The sequence below is a fragment of the Rousettus aegyptiacus genome, unplaced genomic scaffold (genome assembly GCF_014176215.1).
Source record: "Rousettus aegyptiacus isolate mRouAeg1 unplaced genomic scaffold, mRouAeg1.p scaffold_m13_p_14, whole genome shotgun sequence".
Taxonomy (NCBI): domain Eukaryota; kingdom Metazoa; phylum Chordata; class Mammalia; order Chiroptera; family Pteropodidae; genus Rousettus; species Rousettus aegyptiacus.
Genome location: NW_023416289.1, coordinates 41,492,609 through 41,516,913, shown reverse-complemented (window position 1 = coordinate 41,516,913; position 24,305 = coordinate 41,492,609). Strand labels below are relative to the sequence as shown.

Sequence of the window (24,305 nt, the reverse complement as noted above, 5' to 3'; positions counted from 1 at the left end):
GGGAACCAGGAAAGTCAGGAAGGTGGCAAGTGAGGCCTAGGAAAGGTTGCTTAGCAACCACTGCATCCTCTCCAGCCAGTTTCTGTTGCCTAGTAACACCTGCCTGCCCAGAGACAGGGGCGGGCCTGGGTGGGGGGTTGTACTTCTTGGTTTCCTATTGGGGTGGGGATGGTCCTTGGGATTTGCTCTTACCTGAGAGCCGTTTCATGCCTCCCTTCCGTTTTCGGTCGCTATGAATATTCTTTAGCAATAGCTCTCCCACTCAGTGCCTGAGTGCAGTGAGCTCCTCCCTGGTAGTGCTGCTCGAGCCTAATGATGCTCTCACTACTGTCTTGTCAGTTTCTAACGAGGGCAGGGTCCTTCAAAGCTCACCCACAATGTCCTGGGGCCTGCAGCCACCACCCCATCCAGCAACCCTCCAAAGGGACTCTGAGGTCCCCCCACCATCAGCAATCTCCCCACGGTCGATTCCCGCAGGTGGCGAGAGGGGGCCGCGGCAGCTGCGTCCCCATGTGGAGGGGAGGAAGATGCCGGCTGAGCTGCTGCTGCTGCTGATTGTCGCCTTTGCCAGCCCCAGCTGCCAGGTGCTCTCATCACTGCGCATGGGTGAGGCCCTGCAGCCCTGCCCCTGCCTCCTCAGAGACCCTCCCGTCAGGCCTGTGGCTCCTCTTTGGGAACCCAGGCAGGCTAGTTCCTGAGGACCCAGGGACCTGGGCATCAGGTTTCAGCTATCCTCAGCAACAAGGAGCAGCAGCCCCCAGCGCCTTCTTCCCTGAACCCAGGGGTCCAGACCCCCAGCTCTCTCCAGACTCAGATCCAGGAGTTGAGGACCCCCACCTCTTCCCTATCCCCATCTCAGAGCCCAGGAGTCCAGGACCCCAGTACCTCCTTCCTCAGGACCCCAGAGTCTGGTCCCCAACCCCCGTGTCCCCTCAGCTGCAATCCTGGATGACCAGACCGTGTGTGGCCGTGGCGAGCGTCTGGCCCTGGCCCTGGCCCGGGAGCAGATCAACGGGATCATTGAGGTCCCAGCCAAGGCCCGAGTGGAAGTAGACATCTTTGAGCTGCAGCGGGACAGCCAGTACGAGACCACGGACACCAGTGAGCGGGGCCACAAGGGGTGTGGGGTGAGGCTGCGCAGGCTGGGAGCTCTCAGTGCATCCCTTGGCCCCCACCTCCTCCTCAGCTCACCTTGTCTTCTGCCTTCATCTGCCCCTTCATGTCTGCTCTGCCTTCTCCCCAGAGACAGTGCTGCTGGGCAAGGGGAGGTGGGGAAAGTATCAGGCCCAGTCCCACCTCAGGCGCTTAGGGCCTCATTTGAAAGCTGACTGGGATGCTTAGTCTCCAGAGCTGAGTGATGAGGGGCCCAGGCATTGAGGTGGGGGCCTCAAAGGCAATGTTAGCAAAGGGAATCTGGAGAAGGTTAAGCTGAAGTGATCTCTGAGGGGCAAATAGGATGTAGAAAGCGTGATGGTGCCCAAAGTATGCCACGTAGTAGGGGTGCATAAGTATTTGTTGAATACTGACAAACTGAGTGGATGTTAGTAGATGTCCCTTGAACAGACATGCTGGGGTCGTGGGCCTTTGGGAGATGTTGCCTTCAAATGTGTTTTAGACAGATTTCTTTCCTGCTGTCTTTATCAGACCCTTTATTATGTTCATATGTATTTCAGATTACTGAGAGGGAGAATGAGATATAATGTTTTCACACTTTTTGATTGGTGCAGCACAGACTACAAATTGGGAGAAGCTGGGATGGAGGGTGAGGAGGCAGATGGTGTTCTAGGCACGTGCCCATAGTTTGGAGCTGGAGTGGAGGGGAAAGTGGAGTATTTGGAGCCAAGGAGCAGGGTGTGGGGTTGCCCCCCATCCTGACTGCCTGGACTCAGGACATTTTAGGAGGGATTGTGAGAGATGTCTGGGCTGGCATGTGACTGGGCAATGAGGGGTGTGGTTGGGCAGGTTGGCAGGCCAGCTCCAGGAGGCCTGCAATGGCAGGCTGAAAGATGCTCCTTTCACCTGTAGGTAGTAGGGAATCATTGATGGGTTTAGACCAGGTAACTGGGAAAAGTGAATCTAGAGGCTAGATTTGGGTTATTGGTGAGGAGACTGGTCCATGCCTAAGCTGAGAGCCCTGGAACAGGGCAGAGGAGAAAGGGCTGAAGAGGAGACATGTGAGAAAATTTGATGACAAAAAAGGGACAGGACTTGGTGACTAATTGTGTAAAGATTGAAGGCAAAGATCATTTCTGGGTATTTGGTCTTGGCAAATGTAGGGCCCTCGCCAATGTGGAAGGAGCAAGTTTAGAAGATGAGGCATTTCGTTTGGTACTTTTAGTTGAATGCGGCAGAAACTTGACTCAGGCTATCTTAAGGAAGAAAGAAACCTAACAGCTCATGTCACACCCTAAAAGGCTTAAGGATAAATTTCAGACTTGGTTAGATTGAAGTATTCAACTCTTGTTCCAGGAATCTCTGTCTTCACCTCTGGGTCCTTCTGTTTTCTAAGTTGGCTTCATTGTCAACTCGTGGCAACATGGCCCCACCAGCTGAGAACTTAATCTCCCCAGTTTCGCAAACCTGGTCATAATTGTAACAGAAGACCTGAGAAAGGCTCTCTGTGGCCCGGTTTTAAGCCTGTCCCTCAACCAATCACTGTGGCCAGGACTGTGTGGTTCTGGGTCAGGCGACAGTCAGTTCTGGGAACCATGAGATTCCCTGAGGAAACGTTGGGATTCTGACATGAGAATGGGCACTGGGTAGGCAAAGCAACTGCTATCACGTCCCAGCCTTGAGACATGCACATGTTTAAGGGGGAAAGACAGTGGAAGAAAGAAGAGCAAGTAAATGCAACAGAAGAATGGCATTTGGGTTATAGAACACAGAGGGACTTTGCCACAGGTTCAGGAAAAAGGGAGTGTTGGAGGTCCCCTGGGTTATAATGTGGTTAGAAAGGCTGAGGAAGATGAAGGCCGAGGACCAGGCACTGGATTTGCAGCCAGAGGGAGGTTCTTGGTGTTTCTTCTTCATCCCTTCCTCTGTTTCTTGGTCTGGTTTGTCCCTCTGTTGCCATTCCTCCCTGTCTCTCTATTGTTCCCCTCCTTTTGTTCATGGTGGGGTTGGGCAGGGTCAGGGATTGGGCCTCTGGGTCCAGGTGGTGGGTGGCGGAAGAATGTCCAGGGTGGGATGGAGAAGGGGAAGAGGGTCCCTGACTCTGTGGTCCCCTCCCACCCCTCGCAGTGTGTCAGATCCTGCCCAAAGGAGTCGTGTCTGTTTTGGGTCCCTCCTCCAGCCCTGCATCTGCCTCCACTGTGAGCCATATCTGTGGGGAGAAGGAGGTGAGGCGGGAGCATGGAGTAGGGTGGGGGTCCTGGAAGGTGAGGGTGGGGAGGAGGGAGCAGGATAGAAGCAAAGGCTCCTTCTCTGTCCAGATCCCGCACATCAAGGTAGGGCCCGAGGAGACACCCCGCCTTCAGTACCTTCGCTTCGCATCTGTCAGCCTGTACCCCAGTAACGAGGACGTTAGCCTGGCAGTCTCGCGAATCCTCAAGTCCTTCAACTACCCCTCGGCCAGCCTCATCTGCGCCAAGGCTGAGTGTGAGGGAGGAGAACTGGGTGTTTTGTTTTCTGTTCCCCCAAACTCCCTTTCCCAAGTAATCTGGTCTCCCACACAGCCATCAGTGCCCCCTGGTTGGAACACCTGGGGAACCAGGGTACAGCCATTCTAGTCCGCACTGTCCCTTCTCCTTCAGGAACCCAGAGCTCTGGTTCCACAGACCCCTTCCCGTCGCTTTGCAGAGGGACCGTTTAGTCCACAGATAGTCCTAAGCACCTGGCAGGTGCGAGGCCTCCTTCAGGCCTAGGCATGGTCCCTGACTTCGTGGGGCTCCGGGGCCAGTGGAAGACACAGTAGTTGAGCTGTTGTGATGCAGAGTGACATGTGCTCTGTCAGGAGTTGGAGGGGGTGCTGTCGGAGCACACAGGTCTGAGAGGTTCAGAGCCCAATTCCCTGAGAAAGGGACGTCTTAGTTGGCCCTGATGTGTGGAGAGGAGACGAGGTAGGGAGGGGTGTGTAGGAGTGTGTTCTGAGCAGAGGGCATGGCAGGACAGGCAGCGGTCCAGGGAGCGTGGCTCCTTTGAAAGGCTCAACGATGGCCCTGGCAGCAGGGCTGTGGGAACATGAAGCAGGACGCAGGGGCAGGGCACGGTCACACAGGGCCTTGCGTTTTATCCTGAAGATAGTGGAGGTTTTCACGTGGGGTGGAGCGAGGGGGTGTGGCCTGAGGTGTATTGCAGGAAGTGCTCTGTGACTATAGTGCAGTGAGCACATGGAGAGTGACAGGAGATGTGGCAGGGAGACCAGCGAGAGGCAGGGAGAGATGGTGCTGGTAAGGGCTCAGGTGGGGTGAATTCGAGGAGAGATGGCAGGGTCACAAGTGGTGACCAGGTTCTGCCTGAGGAGGGAGAGACAGTTTAGGGGCACGTGTTGAGTTGGAGGTGTCTTTGAAATGTTCAGGTAGAGCTATTTGAGAAGCAGGTGCATCTGGCTGTGCAGCTAGGGAGGGTATGCTCAGTGTTTAACCTCCAGAAGGGATTCTCTTTTGACAGGTGTTTACTGAACACCTGTTAGGTGCCAGGTGTTATTCCTGGTATGAGGGATATAGGAATGTGCAAACCAAGTCAGGATCCCTGCCCTTGCTTGTCACACCTACATCCTGATGGGAGGAGCTAGGCAATGGACATAAATAGATCATTATTTAGTCGGAAGGAATAAGTCCTGTGGACCAGTAGATGAAGGTAACAAGGACTGAGAGTGCTGGAAGGGGGCCAATCTGAAATGAAATGGTGGGTGTAGGTGTCATCAGGAGAGTGACATTTGAGTAAAGATCTGAAGGTGGTGAGGGAGAGAGCTGTGTGGGGATCTGGGAAAAGAGTGTTCCAGACAGAGAACAGTCAGCACAAAATCCACAGGACTGTGAGAAAGCCACGAGGCCTCTGTGGCTGGAAAGAGTGACAGGAGATGAGATCAGGAGATGATGAGGCAGGTGGGAAGATGAACTGGGGCCTTGAAAGCCTCGGCCTTCACTCTGAATGAATGAGAGCCTGTTAGGGGGGTGAGAGCAGTAAAGGGACACATCTGCTTTACATGGTCTGGCTCCAGTGTCTGACTCTCTGGGGGCAAATGTGGCTGTTGTAACAGGTGAGAGATGGCAGTGGCCGGGGCAGTGATGGTAGTGTGGCATGGGACAATGGAGTATGAGGTGTCTTGCAGGCAGAGAGCCTAGATAGATCAGGCGTGGGTATGAGAGAAGGTAAGGCTGCCCTCCGGAGTTTTGGCTTGGAGATCATTCACTGACCGGAGAGACATGGTTTGGGCAAGAAGAGTAGTGTGAGGCTTTGCACCTGTGAAGTGTGAGATGCCTGTCTCACATCCCAGCAGGGGCAGAAAGGTGGCAGGAGACAGGTGTCTAGAGGTTGAGGGGAGGTCCAGGTTGGGATTTTAATTTAGGAGGACCAGGACATTGATCCCTGGCCCCAATACCCTAAGAGAGCCAGCTGCTCTCCAGAGAGCTGCCCCAACTCCCAAGCGTGCCCTCATCCTGTTCCCAGTTACCCCAACGTGGGGAGGGGGAGGGGGTGTCTGCCCCACATAGGGCACACCGAAGGGCTCCAGCCTGAGGCCAAACCCTCCCCAGGCCTGCTGCGATTAGAGGAGCTGGTGCGAGGCTTCCTCATCTCCAAGGAGACGCTGTCAGTGAGGATGCTAGACGACAGCCGGGACCCCACCCCGCTGCTCAAGGAGATCCGTGACGACAAGGTGTCCACCATCATCATTGACGCCAATGCCTCCATCTCTCACCTCATCCTCCGTAAGGTGGGTACTTCATCTCTAACTCCCTATAGGGTCAGGGGCAGAAGTGTGAGGGACAGAACACGTCACTCCATACCCATGGGTGTTGGTGGTTCCATTGGGGTATAGAGACCCACTTTCTACTTGTAGGTGATAGTCACGAAGTTTGACTCATAGCTCAGCTGCTTTCTGGTTGCACCCTTGGTTGGACCCTGGACAGTCACCTCCCCTAGCTGCTGCTGTGGTGGGTTGCTGTGAGTGGACCGTGGAGGAAACACCTGGGGCAGCGCCTGGCCCACACACAGGCAGCTGCCTGGTGTGTTTATCGAGTGCCTGTTCTGCTCTGTGCTGAGGCACTTCGTGTTGATTCTTTCATTTGGCTCACCATGGGGGCAGGTGTGATGATGGATGAAGGTTCAGAGGGGCTCGGCCTGGCTCAAGGGTACCCAGGAGGGGCAAACGCCAGGACCTCTACCATGGGCCTGCTACATGCCATCCATCAGTGACACATTTATTCATTATTCATTGCTTCTTTGCTCTTAATTTTTCTTCATAACCTAATCTGTATTATTTATTTTTCTCCAGTTAAAAAAAAATTAAAACCATATGTCACTGCTGAGGATAGCTTAGAGGAAGAAGCATGAACAGACCCTTAGGGCAGTGGAGGCAGGATGGCTTGGACAAAAGCTTTGGGGCTCAGGGCTGCGGTCCTGGCCCTCCCACGTGCGCCAAGGGACCAGTGGTCGGTCACTTTTCTCTTGAGCCTGCACATCCCTGTCATGGAATAGGCTGTAACCCACATGTCAGAAACTCCTGCCACTCAGGCAACGCAAGCTGGTGCCGTTTAATGTTCCAGTGACCACCATGGGGATGAGCTGGGGCACTTCTGGCCTCCGAGGGTCTTCTAGCTGTGTTCTCCTCGGGGACTGTGAGAAAGGGGGCCGAAACATGAATCTTGAGAGTCAAATTGGCTGCCTTTCACTGCAAAGTGCTTTTAAAGATGGTAGGGTTAGTTTGCCTGAGCTGCTACCAGGCTGAGCCCTGTGCATTAGCATCCTAACTTGGCTTTGGAGCAGCCCAAGGGTTCAGGTTAAGGTCGCCCTCTGCCACTGCCCCGTCTCTGAGGGGTTCTTTTGCCTAACAGTCTCCAGAAAGCAGTCTTCTGAGTGACCTAAAGAGGGATGCGGGCATTTGAGGGCGCCATTCTCTCCAACCAAACCTTCATGCCACCTGGGGCACCAGTCAGCATGGTGGGGTCAAGGTCTCCCTCTGCTTGCATGCTGCGTCTTCTCCCTGTCTCTCTCTGTCTCTTACTGTATTTCTCATGGGGCGTCTTCTGGCCAGGCTGGTCTCTAAATCTCTCTTCCTCTCTCGCCTTCTCCCCGCTTCTGCCTGTGGGTCTCCGCGTCTCCGGCCACCCCGTTGCCTGCCCGTTCTCCCCAGGCCTCAGAGCTGGGGATGACTTCAGCGTTTTACAAGTACATCCTCACCACCATGGTGCGTACCCCCAGCAACCCCCACCCCCACCCCCAACCCCTCCTGTGGAGTCTGCCCCAGTGAGGCCCGGCCCTAGGCCTCACCTCCTCTTCTTGGTCCCAGGACTTCCCCATCCTACACCTGGATGGGATCGTGGAGGACTCCTCCAACATCCTGGGCTTCTCCATGTTCAACACCTCACACCCCTTCTATCCCGAGTTCGTGCGCAGCCTCAACATGTCCTGGAGGGAGAACTGTGAAGCCAGCACCTACCCAGGTCCTGCGGTGAGCACGCACCCTTGGTCCCTCCACGGGCACCCTGCATGCAGGCACCTCCAGGGCCCTTCACAGCTTGGCCAGGTGGTGCCCAGGACCTCTAGTGCTCCCACTAGCCTTCTGAGTACATGCCACATGGCCCGACCCTAAGATAGGTCTGACACTGTCCTCTCCCCCACCTCCCACACTGCTCTGGCTACGCTAGCCTCCAGGTGCCTCTGCTGCCCCAGCGCACGTGCACCTCAGAGCCTTGGTGCACACGTTCGCCCTACTTCACATGCACTTCCCCAGAGAGGGCGCGACTGCCCCCTTCCACTAAGTCACAGCTGAAATGTTCCCGCAGTTGTAAGACCTTCCTTGGCCCACTATCTAAAAAACACTAAACTACTCATGATACAGCCCCCTTCCCTGCTGTATTTTCCTCTATAGCACCTGTCTTTGCTTATCTAGTCACTGTCCATGTGGCTTGCTCTGTATTTTGCTTATATCTAGTTAGAGATATATAGGTTGTAAATTTTCTGAGGGCAGAGGTTTCCGTCTGCTTGTTCACCGTGTCCCCAGCGCCTAAAACAGCCTAGCACAGAGTAGGTATCTGATAACATGTTGAATAAATGCAAACATACAAAAGACGCATATTTATGTGTGTTTGTTCACAGACATCTAGTCGTATACCAAGATACCAAGACACTTCTGTGTGCACAGTAATGTGCACAGACACCAAGCCATGCAGTCGGACATGCACACTCAGGGATATCACACATGTACAGGGATAGAGACACATTTATACCCACCCCTGCACTTACCTACACAGCACAGAGATTCAGACCTGCACACTGACCCAGCTAAGATACAGTCTCACAAACACATGCACACAGATGCCCCGCGCTGTCAGTTACAGCTCGGTGGCTGGCTTGTATTGAGACCTAACTATGTGAGAGGCACTGTTTTAATTTCTTTATATGCATTATCTCACTTGACCCCCACACTAGCCCTCGGAGGCACAGATGATGATTATCCCCACTTTATAGCAGAGGAAACTGAGGTTAAGAGAGGCGTGGGGACTTGGCCACTGCAGGAAATAGTAGAGCTCGGCCTCCGGCTGAGAGCTGTCTGCCTCCCAGGCCTGGGCTCACAACCATTGTACTCTCCTGCCTCCTAGACACCACACCTACCCTGCGTATAGATAAACAGGCACACAAACGTTCCCTCAGCCATACTCAGACAGGCATGTGGTCATTTTCCCCGGTCTGCACCAGCCACGTGGACATCCAGAGTCCCAAGCTCATCCTCAGACACCTGATTAGGGTGACGCAGCTGGCCATCCAGGCAAACCTCAGATGTGCCCTTCCCCAAACAGAGACATGTGGCTACACAGTCAGAAAGAGTTGCTCCCAGAAAGGCCTGGGCAGCACGTATACCTTTCCCTGTCACGCACATTCCACTTTCACACATTCCTCAGGAAAGACACCCAGAGACTGGTCCTCACTCTTGACTCACATGGTTTCACATTCCTAAAGAGAGAGTTGTCTAAGGGCTTGGGGTAGCACCACAAGGCTTTGGGGCTCCCGCAGCTAAGCTGCCTCTTCCTTGTCCTGCCCCACCTCTGCTCCCCACCCAGCTGTCGGCTGCCCTGATGTTTGACGCCGTGCACGTGGTGGTAAGCGCTGTCCGGGAGCTGAACCGCAGCCAGGAGATCGGCGTGAAGCCGCTGGCCTGTACATCAGCCAACATTTGGCCCCATGGGACCAGCCTCATGAACTACCTGCGCATGGTGAGCCAAGAGTGGGAGGGCCGAGGGGCAGGGCAGCCTGCCTCAGATGGGGGACTCACTGTGTCCACCCCGTGGCCCCTCTGTCCTCTCCCACCTCCGACCCCACCCACTGCCTCCTGCTTTCTCTCGGCCTCTTCCTGCATCTTCCATCTGTCCCTCCTCTCCTGGCTTCCCTCTGCCTATCTGCACTGTTACTTCCCTGTGTCTTTGTTCCATCGCCCCTCGTTTGCTGGTGTGTTGTCTTCCTCATTTAACTATGGTCCTTCCTGATCCCTCTCCCTCTCATTCCCTCCACCTCTGTCTCTTTCCCTCTGGTCCTCTCTTGCCCATCTCCCTGGGCCCCTGCCACCCCTCCCTCTGGCCACCTCCCGCCCTGCTAGGTAGAGTATGATGGGCTGACCGGGCGCGTCGAGTTCAACAGCAAAGGGCAGAGGACCAACTATACCTTGCGCATTCTAGAGAAGTCCCGGCAGGGCCACCGTGAGGTGAGTGGGCCCAGGGCTGTGCCAGAGCCCTGACAGGGTAGGGGTGGGGCAGAGGTGGGCGTAGGGGTGAGGGCAGGGCAGGGTCCAAAGTGTCCTGAGCTGAACTTGTTAGAGTATCACCCCCCTCTCCTCCTCAGATCGGGGTGTGGTACTCTAACCGGACCCTGGCCATGAACTCTACCACCCTGGACATCAACTTGTCACAGACACTGGCCAACAAGACACTGGTGGTCACGACCATCCTGGTGAGTGGCCCTTGTGGGGAGGCAGTAGGTGAAGGGACTTTGCTGCTCCTGGCCCCAGCCTGGTCCTCATGTGGAAGGCGAGTGCCTCGGCTGGCACAGCGCACTGACCAGTGGGGACATGACTAATGTACCTAACAACCCTCAATTGTGACCAAGGTGTCACCATCCTAATCCCTGCCAGAGCAAGGGAGGGCACAGACTCTGCCATCAGAGCCGGTCCAGCCCCAGGCTCTGTCAGCCTGCTGTCACTCGGCAGAGATGGGAATGCTGGGTTCACAGGAGCACACCGAGTGTTCCATGCAGCTGCACAGGCAGGGCGCCCAGCACAGTGTCCGGCCCACAGAAGGCACCCATAAATCACGATCGCTAGAGCAGTCATTTCATCACATATGCCAACTGAGTGTGTTGACATATGCCAACTTATTTAATGACCATCTCGAAAATGCGGGAACGATGGCTCAGAAAGGCGACGCGACTTACCCAGGGTCACAGGGCAAGTAGATGGTGTAGCCAGGATGGAAGCCAAGCCTGAGGCCCCAAGGCCTGAGTCTTCACCACTGTGCTCTGAATCGCCAGTGCTTTCATCCTCTCATCCTGGGGGTGCTGCTCCTGCATCTTAACAGACCAGAGTCGGGCCTTTGTGGGTCAGTGAGTATTCATTGAGCCCCGTTCTGCACAGGCACTGTGCTAGGCTCTTTCCAGGAGTCACTCTAAACCTCTCAGTTACTCCATGAGGTTTGAATTGTTTTCCTCCTTTCGAAGGCAAGGAAACAGGTCACATAGTGAGTCCTTGCTGGAATTGAATGTCAGGCTCAGAGGCCACACCCTTTCTGCTGCACCCTCTGTTCCATGCCAGGCACAGTGGCCTCTGGGAGTTCAGGGAGGGGTGAGGCACAGGACCCAGTGAGCAGGAGGCTGTCCAGAGCAGGTGGACCTGGAGGCTGGACATGCCAGACTGCCATGCTCTTTGTGGCAGCCAAGTCCTTGGCCTGCTGGCATCTCTTGTCTGTGGGGACCCCTCGGTACCTCCATGAGCGTGGCTAGCTAAGCTAGCTGTGAGAAGATGACCACAGATTGCTCAGGGTGTCAGAGGCCCCCTAAAGACTGCATCGTAGAGCCATTCCCTCAGTCCCTAGGGAACTCCTGATCTAAAAGTGGACCTCACGTCCCTCTGGAGAAGGGCCAGTGAGCCTGCTGGGGAGGGACAGATGGCCTGCAGATGGGAAACCAGACACTTCATAACAGCCTAAGGGCCCTGAGGGCCAGGCCAGGCTGGCTGCGAGAAGTCGCACTCTGTGTTTGGGAGTGCAGTCAGTCCCAGGGGCTTCCTAGGGCCAGAAGAGATGGGTTCTTGGTGGGGAGCAGGGGCAGAGGTCAGGGAGGTGATGTTAGGAGGACAGAACCTTGACCCTGGGAACTTTGCATCACTTCTCACACTTGTCTGCTCATCTCCCTAAGCCATGAACAATATTGTTGTCTTCCTGACGTTTATTCTTCTCTTGACTGATTGATTCATTTATTCCACAAATATTTCCTGAAATCACTGTGTACCAGGCCTTACACAAGTTCTGGAGGCACAGGAATGAGTCACAGGTGGTTTGTGCTTTTCTCACTCTTGAAGGGAGGAATCTCAGTTCGATAGAGGAGACAGGCTTGGACATAGTGTCACTCCTACACAGAGCAAAAAGGGGTCCCCACAGAAAGGAGGGACTGACTCAGCTTTGTAAGGCCTGAGGAAGCCTTCGCAGAGGAGGTGCCATTCGACTGGGCTTTAGAAGCTGTGTAGGAGTTGGGTGCACAGAGGAGGTGGGGCCAGGCATCCTGGGCAGCAGGAGTCACAGGAGCAGGGGCCTCAGGAAGTGTTTGTCGGATTGAATGTGGCAGCAGCGGGCTTGGTATACACAGCTGGACATCCCCGTTGATTCACCAACATTTTCCGGCTTGTGTTTCCAGGCAGGGCCTGTGTCAGGTACTTGGGGATTCAGACCTGAGTCAGCCTGGGCAGCTGGGGTGAGATGCAGTCAGGTCTTGTCTTATTCCCTGTTCTGTCCCCAGGGCTTAGACTGGTGCCTGACACCTAGCAGGCATGGAGGGGTGGTGAGTGCTGTGATAGAGGTGGGAGAGGGTCTCTGAGGGACGTAGTTAAGCTGACCCTGTACCTCGGAGCTGTTGAGTTGGGGAAGGGGCAGAGCCAGATGAGGATGTCAGAAAAGCCTGGCCTGTGAGGGAGGCTGCAGGACAGGCAGGTGCTCCAGGGGGAGGACAAGGCCTAGGCTGGGCTGGACTCTGGGCAGGGAGCGGGATGTGATGTGGGTTGTTGAGAAGCAGCACAGGTAGGGCGCGGTGGCTGAAGGACTGGGCCAAGTGAGGGAGCAGGAGGAGCTCCTTAATGTGGGGTGGGGTGCGGGGTGGCATATCCCTGAGGTAGGACTTACAGGTCTGGAGCTGAGGGAGGGCAGGCTGGTGCCAAGACAGAGAAGCACCACGGGGAAGGAGCGGTATAAGAGGAGGCCCAAGGAAATGAGGCTGTGTACCGGCCTTCCCTCAGGCCCAGGCCCGACTCCTCCGGGGGCTCTCAGGGCACTCGGTCAGCCCCCATAATTCTCCTCTTCAAGCTGTGACATCTCATCCTACTCTTCAGTGACTTGGGGTCAGACAGACCTTACTCCCATTCCTGGCTTCACCCCTTCCCACTTAGGCCATCCAGCTCTCCAGTTTTTATGCCTCCTTCTGTAAAATGGGTCTATTAATCCCGCCTTTGAGAGGGTTGCATGAGATCAAAGAGCCCCCTTCTCCCTCCTGACCTGGCATCCTTGATAAAAATAGCGATCATCATGGCCAGCATCTTGGAGCACTGTGCCAAGCTCTTTGTTTGTTCTACTCATTTAAGTCTTCATGGCAGCCCTGAAGTAGGTAACGTTATGACCCCTGAATTTTAGGTGAAGGTTAAATGACTTGCCCAAGTCATCCAACTAAAGGTAACAGAGCTGAGTTAATTTGGCAGAGCTCATGTACCTGTTCTTTGTACCTCCCTGTCTCGATTTGCCTCCATTTCTGGTTCTTTCTGAGCCCTCTGGGCTGTGTTCTAGGCCTGGCTCTGCTGTCCACACGCTGGGTGATCTGGGTGGCTCTCTCTTGTCCTCAGTTTCCTTTAAAGTGGGGGAATTAAAATGTTCATAGTGAAGTGAAGAGGTTGGGTTAGAAGTCCTGTGTGTGGATTTTGGTCCCTGGTTCACAAAAGGCTCCAGGCAAGCAGCTCGTGGAGAATGTTCTAGAACCCACCCTTCTTTAACTTTTGTTGTTTTTAGTTTTAAGAGATTTTTATGGAAGTGTAACATGCACACAGAAACTTGCACAAATTCTAAGTGTACTGCTCACTGAATTTCCAAAAACTGAATGTACCTATGGAATCGGCCCTCTGACTGGAGCCCTTTTAGTTCCCCTTCTAGTCTCTAAAACCCAAAGTAACCACCATCTCAACTTCTATCATCATAGATTAGCTTTGCCTGCCTTTGAACTTCATGTAAATGGCATCGTACTCTATGTTCTCTCTTTTTGCCTGGCTTCTTTTGCTCACATGTGTTTGTGAGATTCATCCACATTGTATAAGCAGTTTAGTCTCTTATGTTCTGTTATATGACTATACCTCAGTTTACTCACCCACCAATGTAGATGCACTCTGCAGTTGTTTATAGAGTTTGGCTATTATGAGGAGTCCTGCTATGAACATCCTACTACCTGGCTCCTGGTGAACACATACAGCATTCCTGTCGAGTGCACACCCAGGAGTGGAATTGCTGTATCTTTTCAGCTTTTAGCAGATACTGCCAAAGTGTCGTCCAAAGTGGGAGTCCCATTTTTCACTCCCACTGGCCCGTATGGATGAGAATTCCAGTGGCTCCTCATTTTTTCAAGTGGTGAATGACTATATAAAGGAACTAATCACAGAGTGGTTTTGACCTGTTTCCTTAATGATCAGGGACGTTGACCACCTTTTTGTGTTTTTTGAGTGTTTGGAAATCTTCTGGGAAGTCTCTGCTCAAGTCTTTTTTCATCTTTTTTTTTCTTTTTTTTTTTTAGGTGAGGCAACTCTTGGTTGACCTCACAGATTGCAAGGACAATCCCTTATTTGTTAAATAAATAAACAAACAAACAATCCCTCATTCATTCATTCATTCATTTTACGTCTACAGCACCTGGTCTTCCTAGGTGGTCTCCCATCCCAGTACTAACCAGGCGCAACCCTGCTTAGCTTCCGAGATTAGACAGGATTGGGCTTGTTCAGGGTAGCATAGCTGTAGGCTAAGTCTTTTTTTTATCTTTAAAAAACTGGGGTAGATGACCTTTTTACTGATTTGTGAGTTATTTACACATTCTGGACACAAGCCCTTTGTTGGAATATGCGTAGCAGATGTCTCCTCTCACTTCGTGGCTTGCCTTTTCACTTTCACTAGTATCTTTTTTTCCCCCAATGGTATCTTTTGATGAAAAGATTTTTAATTTTACTAAAGTGTACTTTACTGTTTTTTTCCCCTTTGTGGTTAATTCTTGTAGAATTTAATAATTTTTTTGCTTACCCCAAGGTGATGAAGATGGTCTCCTATTTATTTTCTAAAGACTTAATAATCTTACCTTTTATAATTAAAGCTACAATGCACTTAGAATTGACTTTTATGTGTCATGTGAGGTAGGGGGGTCAGAATATATTTTTTTCTATATGGATGTTTAGTTGAACAGCACCATTTATTAAAAGGGTCATTCTTTCCCCTTTCACCACAGTCTTACCTTTGTCATAAATGTAGTACCCACTTATGCGTGGGCCTCTGACCCTCTGTTCTATTGTCCGTGTGTCCTTCTTTGCTTTCATACCACACTGTTTTATTCTTTGCTTTCATACCACACTGTTTTACATATCATGGCTTTAAATTCAGTGTTAATATCCAGTAAGGTAAATCCCCCAGTTTTCATGTTTTTCTTTAGGATTGTTTTGGTTCTTCTTAACCCTTTGCATTTCTATATGCATTTAAATATTATACTTCAAAAAATTTTTGATATTTAATAGTAAAAATTTTAAACTGAGGGAAGGACAGAAGTTAATACAAACCTTTATTGCATAGAATTCAAAGAGGAGGTAAGGAATGAAAAATCAGATTCCTTTTCTCTCCAGTTCCTCATTTTCCCCCCAGAGGCCACATTTCTAGAAATGTCTGTGCATATACAAGCATGTCTCCATCTTTCCTTCACAAAGAGTAGCATATTGTACACATTGTTCTGTAACTTGCCTTTTTCCTCTTAATAGATCTGAGAGAACTTGTTATTTTAGTGGTTGCCTGGGATGCCTTAATGACATCAGTAATCTTTTTAACCTGTCCCAGAATAGGTTGTCAGTCTTTGTTCCCTCTACAAGCAATGCTGCCATGATTCTCTGGAACTTACATTTTTGTGTATAGGTGCACAGCCGTTTGTAGGATGACTTCTTAGGATCAGACTTAGCAACGGCTCATTGTCTGTCTGCAGAGCTTCTGCAGAAAATTCCCTTTGAAGAAGCCTGAAAACTTTGGACCGAAGGCTCCTTAAGACCCTTGGTTCTGATGGTCTAGGGCTCTAGGCTGAGCCCTACATCACCCTTTTCTGATCTTGAATTCTCTTCACAGGCCCTAGTCCCTGTTTCTGGCCCTATAAGCTCAGACCCTGGTCCTGAGGCCTTGACCCCAGATCCACAACCCAAGTGCTTCAATCTCGAATTTGGAGATCAGCTTGGCCTGGTGGACAGAACAGGGTTTTGGGGCTCACAACAGTTGGGTTTTGAATCCCAGCTCTGCCCTGTCTCCCCTTCCCACTGATTTGCTTCAGCTGTGGGGTCTGGGGCAAGACACTTGACCTCCTTGAGGTCCAGCTTCCTCCTGTGTGTGTCAAGAGGGCTGTATGAGAGGCTTCCCACTCTAATGCTTGGTGCTTGTCTAGAGAATTCTTGGTTCTGGTTTTCCAGCTTCGATATCCAACCTGGGTCCCCATCTCTGTCTGGCTCCTCTCACGTCACTCTGTCGTGTCCACTTGAGTTCAGCCTAACAGAGGACTGAAGAGCAGATAGAGCTTTGGAGTCAGACCGACAGGTCCATCTCGGCCACTTACCACTTTACATCTCAGGACCTCAGTGTCCTCGTCTCTAAAGCAGAGGTAATAATACCTACCTCCCACGCTGACAGAATAGCTGTCACACAGCAAGCCCACAGAAATGCGAGCTGCTGCTGCTATTATTAGTAGTATCTCACATTCCTACCCCCAGTTCCACAATTTTGGATTTGGAAAGGCAGCTTGGTTGAGAGAAAAAAAAACAAAAAACAAAAAACATTGATTCTCTTCCATCCCGTCACCCCTCAGCTGAGGGGCTTTGTGAGGTCCTGAAACCTAGAGCCCATAATAGGACCTGGCCTCATAGTATCTACTGCTGTGTAACAAGCCACCTCAAAACCCGGAAGCTTAAAACCCCATTCTGTGGGTCAATTGAGCAGTTCTGCTGGTCTTGCCTGAGCTTACTGTGGCTGTCGTATTCAGTCGGTGGCTAGGCCAGGCTAGAAGGTCTGCAGTGGCTATAGGTGCTGGCTGTTGGCTGGCTCACCTTGGCTCACTCATCCTTCAACAGGCTGGCCCGGGCTTCCTTCCACGGTGGTTCCAAAAGACTGTTCTGATGGCCCAGGCTCTGGAATTCACACAGCATCACTTCTACCGCATTCTGTTGGCCAAGTCTGAAGCCAGCTCAGATCCAAGGGGTCGGGGAACTGGTGGGAAGACCTGCAAAATATTGTGGCTGCATCTCCCTCAGAGCTTAGTAATGGTGTGTCGAATGACGGAGAGATGACAGGTCACTTGACTTCTGTAAGTCTCAGTTTCCACGTGTGTAAAATGAGTGTAATAACACCTTGTGTAAGGTCACTGTGAAGAATCAAAGTGAGACTTCAGAGAACATGTGCAGTACAGGGTCTGTACACAGCAGGCACTTAATATATGCTCTCAATTGTGGCTATTTTTGCCAGAACTCTCCTGGCCATTTCCCAAGTCCTTTTGTTCCTTAGTCTCAAGTACTGAATAACCAACCACTTAGACAATAACTGTTGGGATTAGTTTCCCTTTTGTTACCAGCATTTTCATATGCCTCGTCTTACCAGCACTTAGAATGTACTCTCCCCTTGTATACTTATGTGGCACAATGGGGGTCAGTGAAATTTGCTCGAAACCCTCAAAAATAAGCGTCATTGTAGCGAACCAGCTGCCGACTGGAGATTTCAAACTGGCCGGTGTTTGTTTAACTTACAGAGCACTAAAAATAATTGGTATTGGAGTTTAAATTGGTATTAGAGATTTTACAGAATCACCTGGGTTCCCAAATTCCCTCAGAACTGGGCCTTGATATACCTGGTCTTCCTAGGTGGTCTCCCATCTCAGGCCCACTTCTCTCTTGGTGGCATTGGGCCAAAGCTAAATACTGGGGCAGACCCTCTGGTCCCTTGCTGGCTCATGAAGTCATTTCAATGGGTCGCTACTGGTCGTGTGGAAAAATGTAGAGCAGAACAGAAAATATCAGGGTGTAGTGCCATAGCCGTAAGGCATAAGGATTGTTTTGTGGATCTAAGTCTAATTATGGCCCATGGGTGCACACATAAATGTGTGTGACTTGGGTTGTAAAGGAAAATGAATGCCTACTGTGTGTCAGTCAAAAATTTGGGAGCCTCTGTTCCTGTTTGAGACAACCTACATCCAGCCTGATTCACTCTTAGGTTATGTGCCTCTCCTGTAGACATTTAAGATTGGGACAGATGGGCGCCATGTTGGCCGATGGAGACGAAAACAGCTCCCTGTGATCTGCTAGGGACTCTTAGGCCCCATGTGCTTTGCCCCTAGCTTTCAGGCCTGTTCCACTCTGAGCAAATCCTGGATCTAGCCATGTCTGGGCCCCAGGATCCTGACCCAGCCCTGAGATGACCCATCTCTGACCCACCTTCTCCCCGCCTCTCCAGGAGAACCCGTACGTCATGCGCCGGCCCAACTTCCAGGCCTTGTCAGGCAACGAGCGCTTTGAGGGCTTCTGCGTGGACATGCTGCGGGAGCTGGCCCAGCTGCTGCGCTTCCGCTACCGCCTGCGGCTGGTGGAGGATGGGCTGTACGGGGCACCCGAGCCCAATGGCTCCTGGACGGGCATGGTCGGCGAGCTCATCAACCGGGTACGCCAGGCTGGGCCATGGCTGGGAAAGGGGTCACGGCCTGTGCAGGGGAGGGTGGGTGGACAGGGGGCCACTAGGGGAGCCTCAGAACCAGCCTGGCACATAATGGAAGAGGAATGAGTCACTGGGGCTCCCATGCTGATGGGGTGCCGTGTATCTGTGCCTGGTGAGCACTGTGGGGTGGACACAGGGGAAAGAGGGGCAGTGCGTCACCTCCTATAACAAATGTTTGCCACATGCTTCCCTCATGCCACCATGGCTTAGATAGTGCTCAAAGATTTGTTGAGTGAGTGAGATGTGGCGTGGGGAGCAGGCGGGGGCTGAGGCGATTGAGAAGGCTTTCTGCAGGAGGTGGGGCTTGGGCCCAGAGCACAGGACTGTGCCTCATTCGTGCGCCATGCCTAGCACCTGCCAGAGGGGCCTGGCACATGGCAGATGTTGAGGTTGTCTGCTGATCTCACAGGTTTGCTCACTCAGCAGGTGTTTGTTGAGCACCATACTGGCAGCACAGGACATAGTGGTGAGCATGATGGACCTGGACCCTGCCCCCAGGAGTTTAGCATCTCCTCAGGGTGCCGAAGAGCAAATGACCACAAGACAGCGTTTGGGCTGAGACTGGGGAATTCAGTCCTAGAGAAGATTTTTTGCCTAGCTAGGCGTCCAGGGAGGGCTTCCCGGAAGAGGTGGCACACAAGCGAATACTCAAAGGGTCTGGAGTCAGAAAGGTGAAGGGGATATGGGAGGACGGCAGTGTGTCCGGAGCTGAGGCAGTGCACTGGAAGCACCAGCGTGCCCCGAGTGGACTTGCACGAAGGTGGGGAGGGAAAGAAGTGGGGGCATGGGAGGTCGTGGGTCAGGGTCCAGCAGAGAGAATTCTTTGGAATCAGACCAACCTGAGTTTGAGTGCTCAGGTGAGTCATTTCTCTTCTCTGAACCTCAGTTCCCCTTCTTGAGATGAGGCTAATGATACCTGACAGGTGTGTAGTGAGAGTTACAGAAAATAGACAGCACCACACATGTTGCTTGTCAGAGAGGGGCTCACATGTAGTTCCCCCTTTTATTCTTGGCATGAGAAGCCACGTGGGCAGATGCCCAGAGACAAGTCAGGACTTGTCCATAGGAGACAAACTGACCCCCCGACTTCGAGCACACCCAGGGCAGGTGTGTGGAGCAGGGACCTATGGCCGCTAATGGTCTGGGCAGATTTGACATTGGACTTGGCTAAGGGCATCAGATATCCTCACCCTCTTGCCTTCTTCATCCCAGAATTCATTTCATCTAAGCCCCTGAATGTCACCGGTATAGACTAGAAAAGGCCACTTCTCTTGACAAGGACTTATCCCTAAGGTCACTGATTTTCAAAAGTTGTTTGACTGCAAAACCTTCTTTCAGTTGAAAGCACCCTCTGAACCCAGGACTGCTCTAGCAGAGGCCGGGGTGGGGGTGTCCCCAGGGTCCTGGGTACTGAGTCTCCCCCACCCAACCCCACAGACAGGCCTGAGGCACTGCCCCACAGGCTGCCAGCCTGTTTAAAGGGCCTGAAGCTGGAACTTGAGGAGACAGGAGGCAAAAAGCGAGAGAGCTGGTGGGCTTCCCTGTGACCTCCATTTCCACAGCCCAGTCCTCAGTTATGCAGTCCTAGAACTTTCGTTTATCGGGGACTCCTGAAATAAGCAGACTCCAGGGGAGTAGACCCCAAACAGAATCACTAAACTGGACTACAGTTTATTCATCAACAAAGAAATAGTGGGAATAGCCTATTGACAGTTGCCGGAACTCAGGCAAGAGTCTTAACTCCACACCCTCAGGTTCAATGCAAAGGCGCAGGGGTGAGCATAGCACAGCGGCCTGGAGCTTTTCTAATCAGTAGCAACAGTTGTGGTTCTGAGTCCTGTTTGCATCTTAGCTCAGCTGCTTACTAGCTGTGTGACCCTGGGCAAGTTACTTAACCTCCCTGTAACGTCATTTCTTCAACTGTAAAACTGGGGAAACAACAGCCTCCAGCTAGTGTGTGAATGTTATTTCTGTCAGCACAGCCAGTACATAAATACATCCATGCGTTCACCTGTTCTCCGGCTAGCATTTGTTGAGTATCTGCTGTAAACCAGGCCCTGTGATACACCTGGGGGTACAGTGGCCAGGCCTGGCCTTGCTCTTGCTGAGTGGGTTAAGAAGTTTGGCTCCCTGCAGGAGGTCTGTGGGACACTCCCAAGGGTTTTGAATTGGCTCAAGTGAGGAAAGAGAATCAGCGGGGTGGAGGGATGGGTCACAGGGGCTGCAGGATCACCTGCGGGGATGTAAGAGGATGGCAGAGATGGAGACCTAGGGGAGCCTGGAGAACTCCAGGGTGGGGGATGCAGGAGAGGGGACGCAGGCATTCCTCCTGTTTCTGGCTCCGGCAGCTGGGCGATGGCGATGACATTTAGGGAAAGAACACTGGAGGAGGAGCAGGCAGGGAGCGCAAAAGATGGGCGGGGCTTGGCCTTGCAGAGTGAGGCTCAGCTGCCTGCTGTGGGTTGGCCAAGTGCGCTGAGCTTTGCACAGACACACCCGACCAGTCTCACAGCAGTAGCAACTGCATTTGTTGACCTCATGCCACGTGCCAGAAACTTTTCAAGTGTGATTTGCTTTTCCTAACAATCCCTCTTAGCCCAGAGGGTCACTGCCCTCCTACCAATGTGAGATCTGGGCTCGGCAGTGAAGGTCTTGGTCCTTCCCTGCCACAGGGCTCCAGCCAGGTGTGTCTGACCTGAGGCCCATGCCCTTTCCAGACACCCAGCAGGCACTTGGGAAGCCTGCAGTGAGCAGGGTAATGCTTACTCATGCCATGGCGGGCCCTTGTCCAAGCTTTCTGAACTCGAGTTAACTCCTTGACTGCTCACAGCCGCCCCCCAAGGAGGGCCTGGTATTAGCCCAGTTTTCTCTAATGAATAGAGTGAGGTACCAAGGTACTCTGTCCTGGCTACACGGCTAGTGACAGGCAGAGCCAGAGCTGGCATCCCGACAGGCTGGCGCAGAGTTGATGAGTAACTTCCAGATGGAGGAATGCCCAGGGCATCGTCCCCTGAGTCACCCCAGGGCCAGGGCCCGCCAGCCAGTCTAGAATTACGGTCCATTTATTCCACCCAGTGGCCACTGCTGGAATCGGCCTCTCTGCCATCACTACCGTGGTGTGAATTTAGGCCTTGGTGCCTCTCACCAGCCTCCTCACTGGCCTCCCATTTCTCTCCATTGCAGTTTGCCCTCCAGTAGAATATTTCTACAATACAGATCTTACCTATCGCTCACCTGCTTTAGCTTTAGCCATCCAGGGGCCTCAAGATAAAGTCTGCACCCTCCAGCCTGGCCCTGAAAGTCAGAGCAAATGTCTTAGGCCAGGGTCCCAGGAAGCAGACTCTGAGGTGGAGACCAGTAGGCAGGACGTGTGTTGGGGTGCCCCTGGAAACTAGCCTTGTGAGGGAGTGAAGGAGCAGGCTTGGGCCATGGGGGCAGTTGAACTGACATGCAGTCATGACTGGCCTCAGCCATCCCACAGGCAGCTCTGGAGCTGGGATGGCCACAAGAGACACCCATCCTCCTAGGTGGGGGGACAGGCCTTTATATCCCCACCTCCACATTGGTGCAGGGGCTCTCCTCCTCAGGGAGGGCCAGGATCTTGGCTGAGGGGACTCTTCCACGTACAGAACTAAGAGTAATCAGCCACCAGTGCTCTATAGCTGGGCAATGGATGCCTGATCCCAGAGGAGGGTCTGGGTGGCCATGACAGTCATAGCTGGTTAGGAGCCAGGCAGAGCCAGCTTCAGGCTGCCTGCATTCTCACGTGATCCCCGACCAGCCACTTCATCTCTCTGAACTCGGTTTCCCCCATAAAACAGGGGCGCTATTATCTCCTTCCCAGAGTTTCGTGGGGGCTGGGCAAGGGACAGTGCAAAGTCCCGGAGCAGAGCCTGGATCACTGGGACCTTAAGAGTAAGGAGTTTGGATATCATTTATAATATGGTGGGAAGCCACTGAAAGGTTTTAAGCAGGGAATGTGCCATGACCTAATTTGTTTTCTCTTTTTCTTTTTATTGAGGTAGAATTCATATAACGTAAAATTAACCATTTTAAAGTGTAAGTTCAGTAGTGTTTGGTATATTCGTGATGTTGCACAACCATCACCTCTCTCTAGTTCCAAAACATTTTCATGACGCCCCAAAGAAAACACCATCCCATTAAGCAGTTATTTCCCATCCCCCCTTTCCTGAGCACCTGGTGACCACTAGTCTGCTCTCTGTCTCCATGGAGTTACCTATTCTAGATATTTCATATAAATGGAATCATCCAATTTGTGGTCTTTTGTGCTTCTTTCACTCAGCATAATGTGTTCGAGGTTCATCCACATCGTAGCATGGATCAGTACTTCCTTTCTTCTTAGGACTGAATCATCTTCCATAGTATGGATGTGTGACCTCGGTTTAATTTTTAAATCATTTAAAATTTATTACACTGGCTTCTCTCTTGAAAAATAACCGTAGCGGGGCAAGAGTAGAAATAGGCCAGTCCATTTAGAAGGCCGTTGGAGAGTTTGGAAGAGAGGAGAAGCTGGCTTGCTTTGGAGAAGTAGCTGTGTCAGGCACGCCAACAGACGGGATATGCATAAGAGGGAGAGAGGTCTCAGGAGCGAGTGCAGTGTTTGGCCTAAAGCTGGGAGAATGGCGAGGCTGGTTTCCACTCTGGGGAGGAAGTGGGTGGAGCAGGTTGGTGGGGTCTGGGAAATTAGAGTTATTTCTGGGTATAGGTTGTTTAAGATGCCTATTTGAAATTCAGGTGGAGAAATACGGAGTTCATTGTGCAGTTGAGCGTGAATTATTTAACTCATCCCCTATTGATGGGTATTTGGGTGGTTTCCAGGTTCTGCTAGTATAGACAGTGCCTCCATCAGCTGGGCCTGTGGATTTGTGGTTGTGTTTGTGCTGCTCCTGAGGGACGAGTTCCAAGCAGGGTCAAAGGGCGTGAATGTTTTTTAAGTTTATACTGCCAAGTGGCTGTTCAAAAAGGTTCCACCAATTTGTATTCCCACCAGAAGTGCACAAGAATGTCAAATTTTCTACACTCTTGCCAACAAAGGGCATTATCAATCTTTTTAAAAAGTCTTTGCCAATCCGAAAGGCTAAAAATAATATCTCATTGTTTTCACCCAAACAGAATGTTACATGGCTGCATATTAATCCTCACGTGGATGTACTGTAATTTAATGAAGCACTTTTTATATACTTAGTTGTTTCCAGGTATTTTTGTTTGTGCTGTTGTAAACAAACATCTTTAAGCGAACATCTTTATGTACAGAAGCTCTGCCTGCATTGCAGCTGATTGATTGATTCTCTGAATAGAATGACTGCATGAAAGAGGAAACTCTTTGTATAGCTTTGGTTGCGTATTGTTGAACTGCTTCCTAGAAAGACTGCACAGTTTCTAGATAGCCTCCTTCTCAGCACTGAGGGTTTTGATTGGCTTTTAGGTATTTAGACAACCCTTCTGTCATTTTTATAGATGGAAAATCACTCTGATTTTTCCTGCTTGGACTAGTGGACCACAGTGGGGCCTATGTGATCAGGGAATAGATAGGGTCTGAGCCCAAGTTCAACTCAGAATGGGCCCTAGGTCTGTGGACTTATCCTGTGTTTTCCCAAGTCCTGGTGGTGTAATTGGAGTAGATACACGTGGCAGCTGGCAGAGCTGACCCATGGAGTCAGGGCTGGAGCCAAGCAGAAGCCCCTAGAATGCCCCATCTTTCCCAGGGTAGTAACCTGAAAGCAATTCTGTACCCTTCGGGAGAATTGCAGAGATTAGTGCTGTCATTAATGGCTTGAAAGAAGCAGGGGTAGTGATCTCGTCCCCGTTCAACTGGGCTGTTTGGTCCATGCAGAAAGCAGATGGGCTTGGGAAATGACTGTGGATTACTGTAAATGTAATCAGATGGTAACTCCAATGGCAATTGCT

The 24,305-nt window shown here is 51.8% G+C and overlaps 1 protein-coding gene and 1 pseudogene across 9 annotated transcripts in view; one reads left to right on the top strand and one right to left on the bottom strand.

Moving 5' to 3' along the window:
* The window catches only part of GRIK5 (glutamate ionotropic receptor kainate type subunit 5), a 51,949-nt gene that overhangs the window by 3,871 nt on the left and 23,773 nt on the right, over window positions 1-24,305 (top strand). For 4 of the 9 annotated variants that reach the window (XM_036232356.1, XM_016129927.2, XM_036232362.1 and 1 more), the window contains exons 2-12: window positions 478-606; window positions 937-1,101; window positions 3,241-3,338; window positions 3,432-3,597; window positions 5,697-5,875; window positions 7,295-7,348; window positions 7,451-7,612; window positions 9,222-9,374; window positions 9,755-9,859; window positions 9,997-10,104; window positions 18,120-18,323. In XM_036232356.1, the coding sequence (XP_036088249.1) occupies window positions 528-606; window positions 937-1,101; window positions 3,241-3,338; window positions 3,432-3,597; window positions 5,697-5,875; window positions 7,295-7,348; window positions 7,451-7,612; window positions 9,222-9,374; window positions 9,755-9,859; window positions 9,997-10,104; window positions 18,120-18,323 (1,473 nt within the window). In that variant the 5' untranslated portion in view covers window positions 478-527. Of the gene's footprint in view, window positions 1-477; window positions 607-936; window positions 1,128-3,240; window positions 3,339-3,431; window positions 3,598-5,696; window positions 5,876-7,294; window positions 7,349-7,450; window positions 7,613-9,221; window positions 9,375-9,754; window positions 9,860-9,996; window positions 10,105-18,119; window positions 18,324-24,305 lie in introns of those variants that run through there. The other 5 variants (XM_036232361.1, XM_036232357.1, XM_036232359.1 and 2 more) reach the window with 5 other exon arrangements.
* On the bottom strand, window positions 14,289-14,407 carry LOC118611770 (annotated as a pseudogene).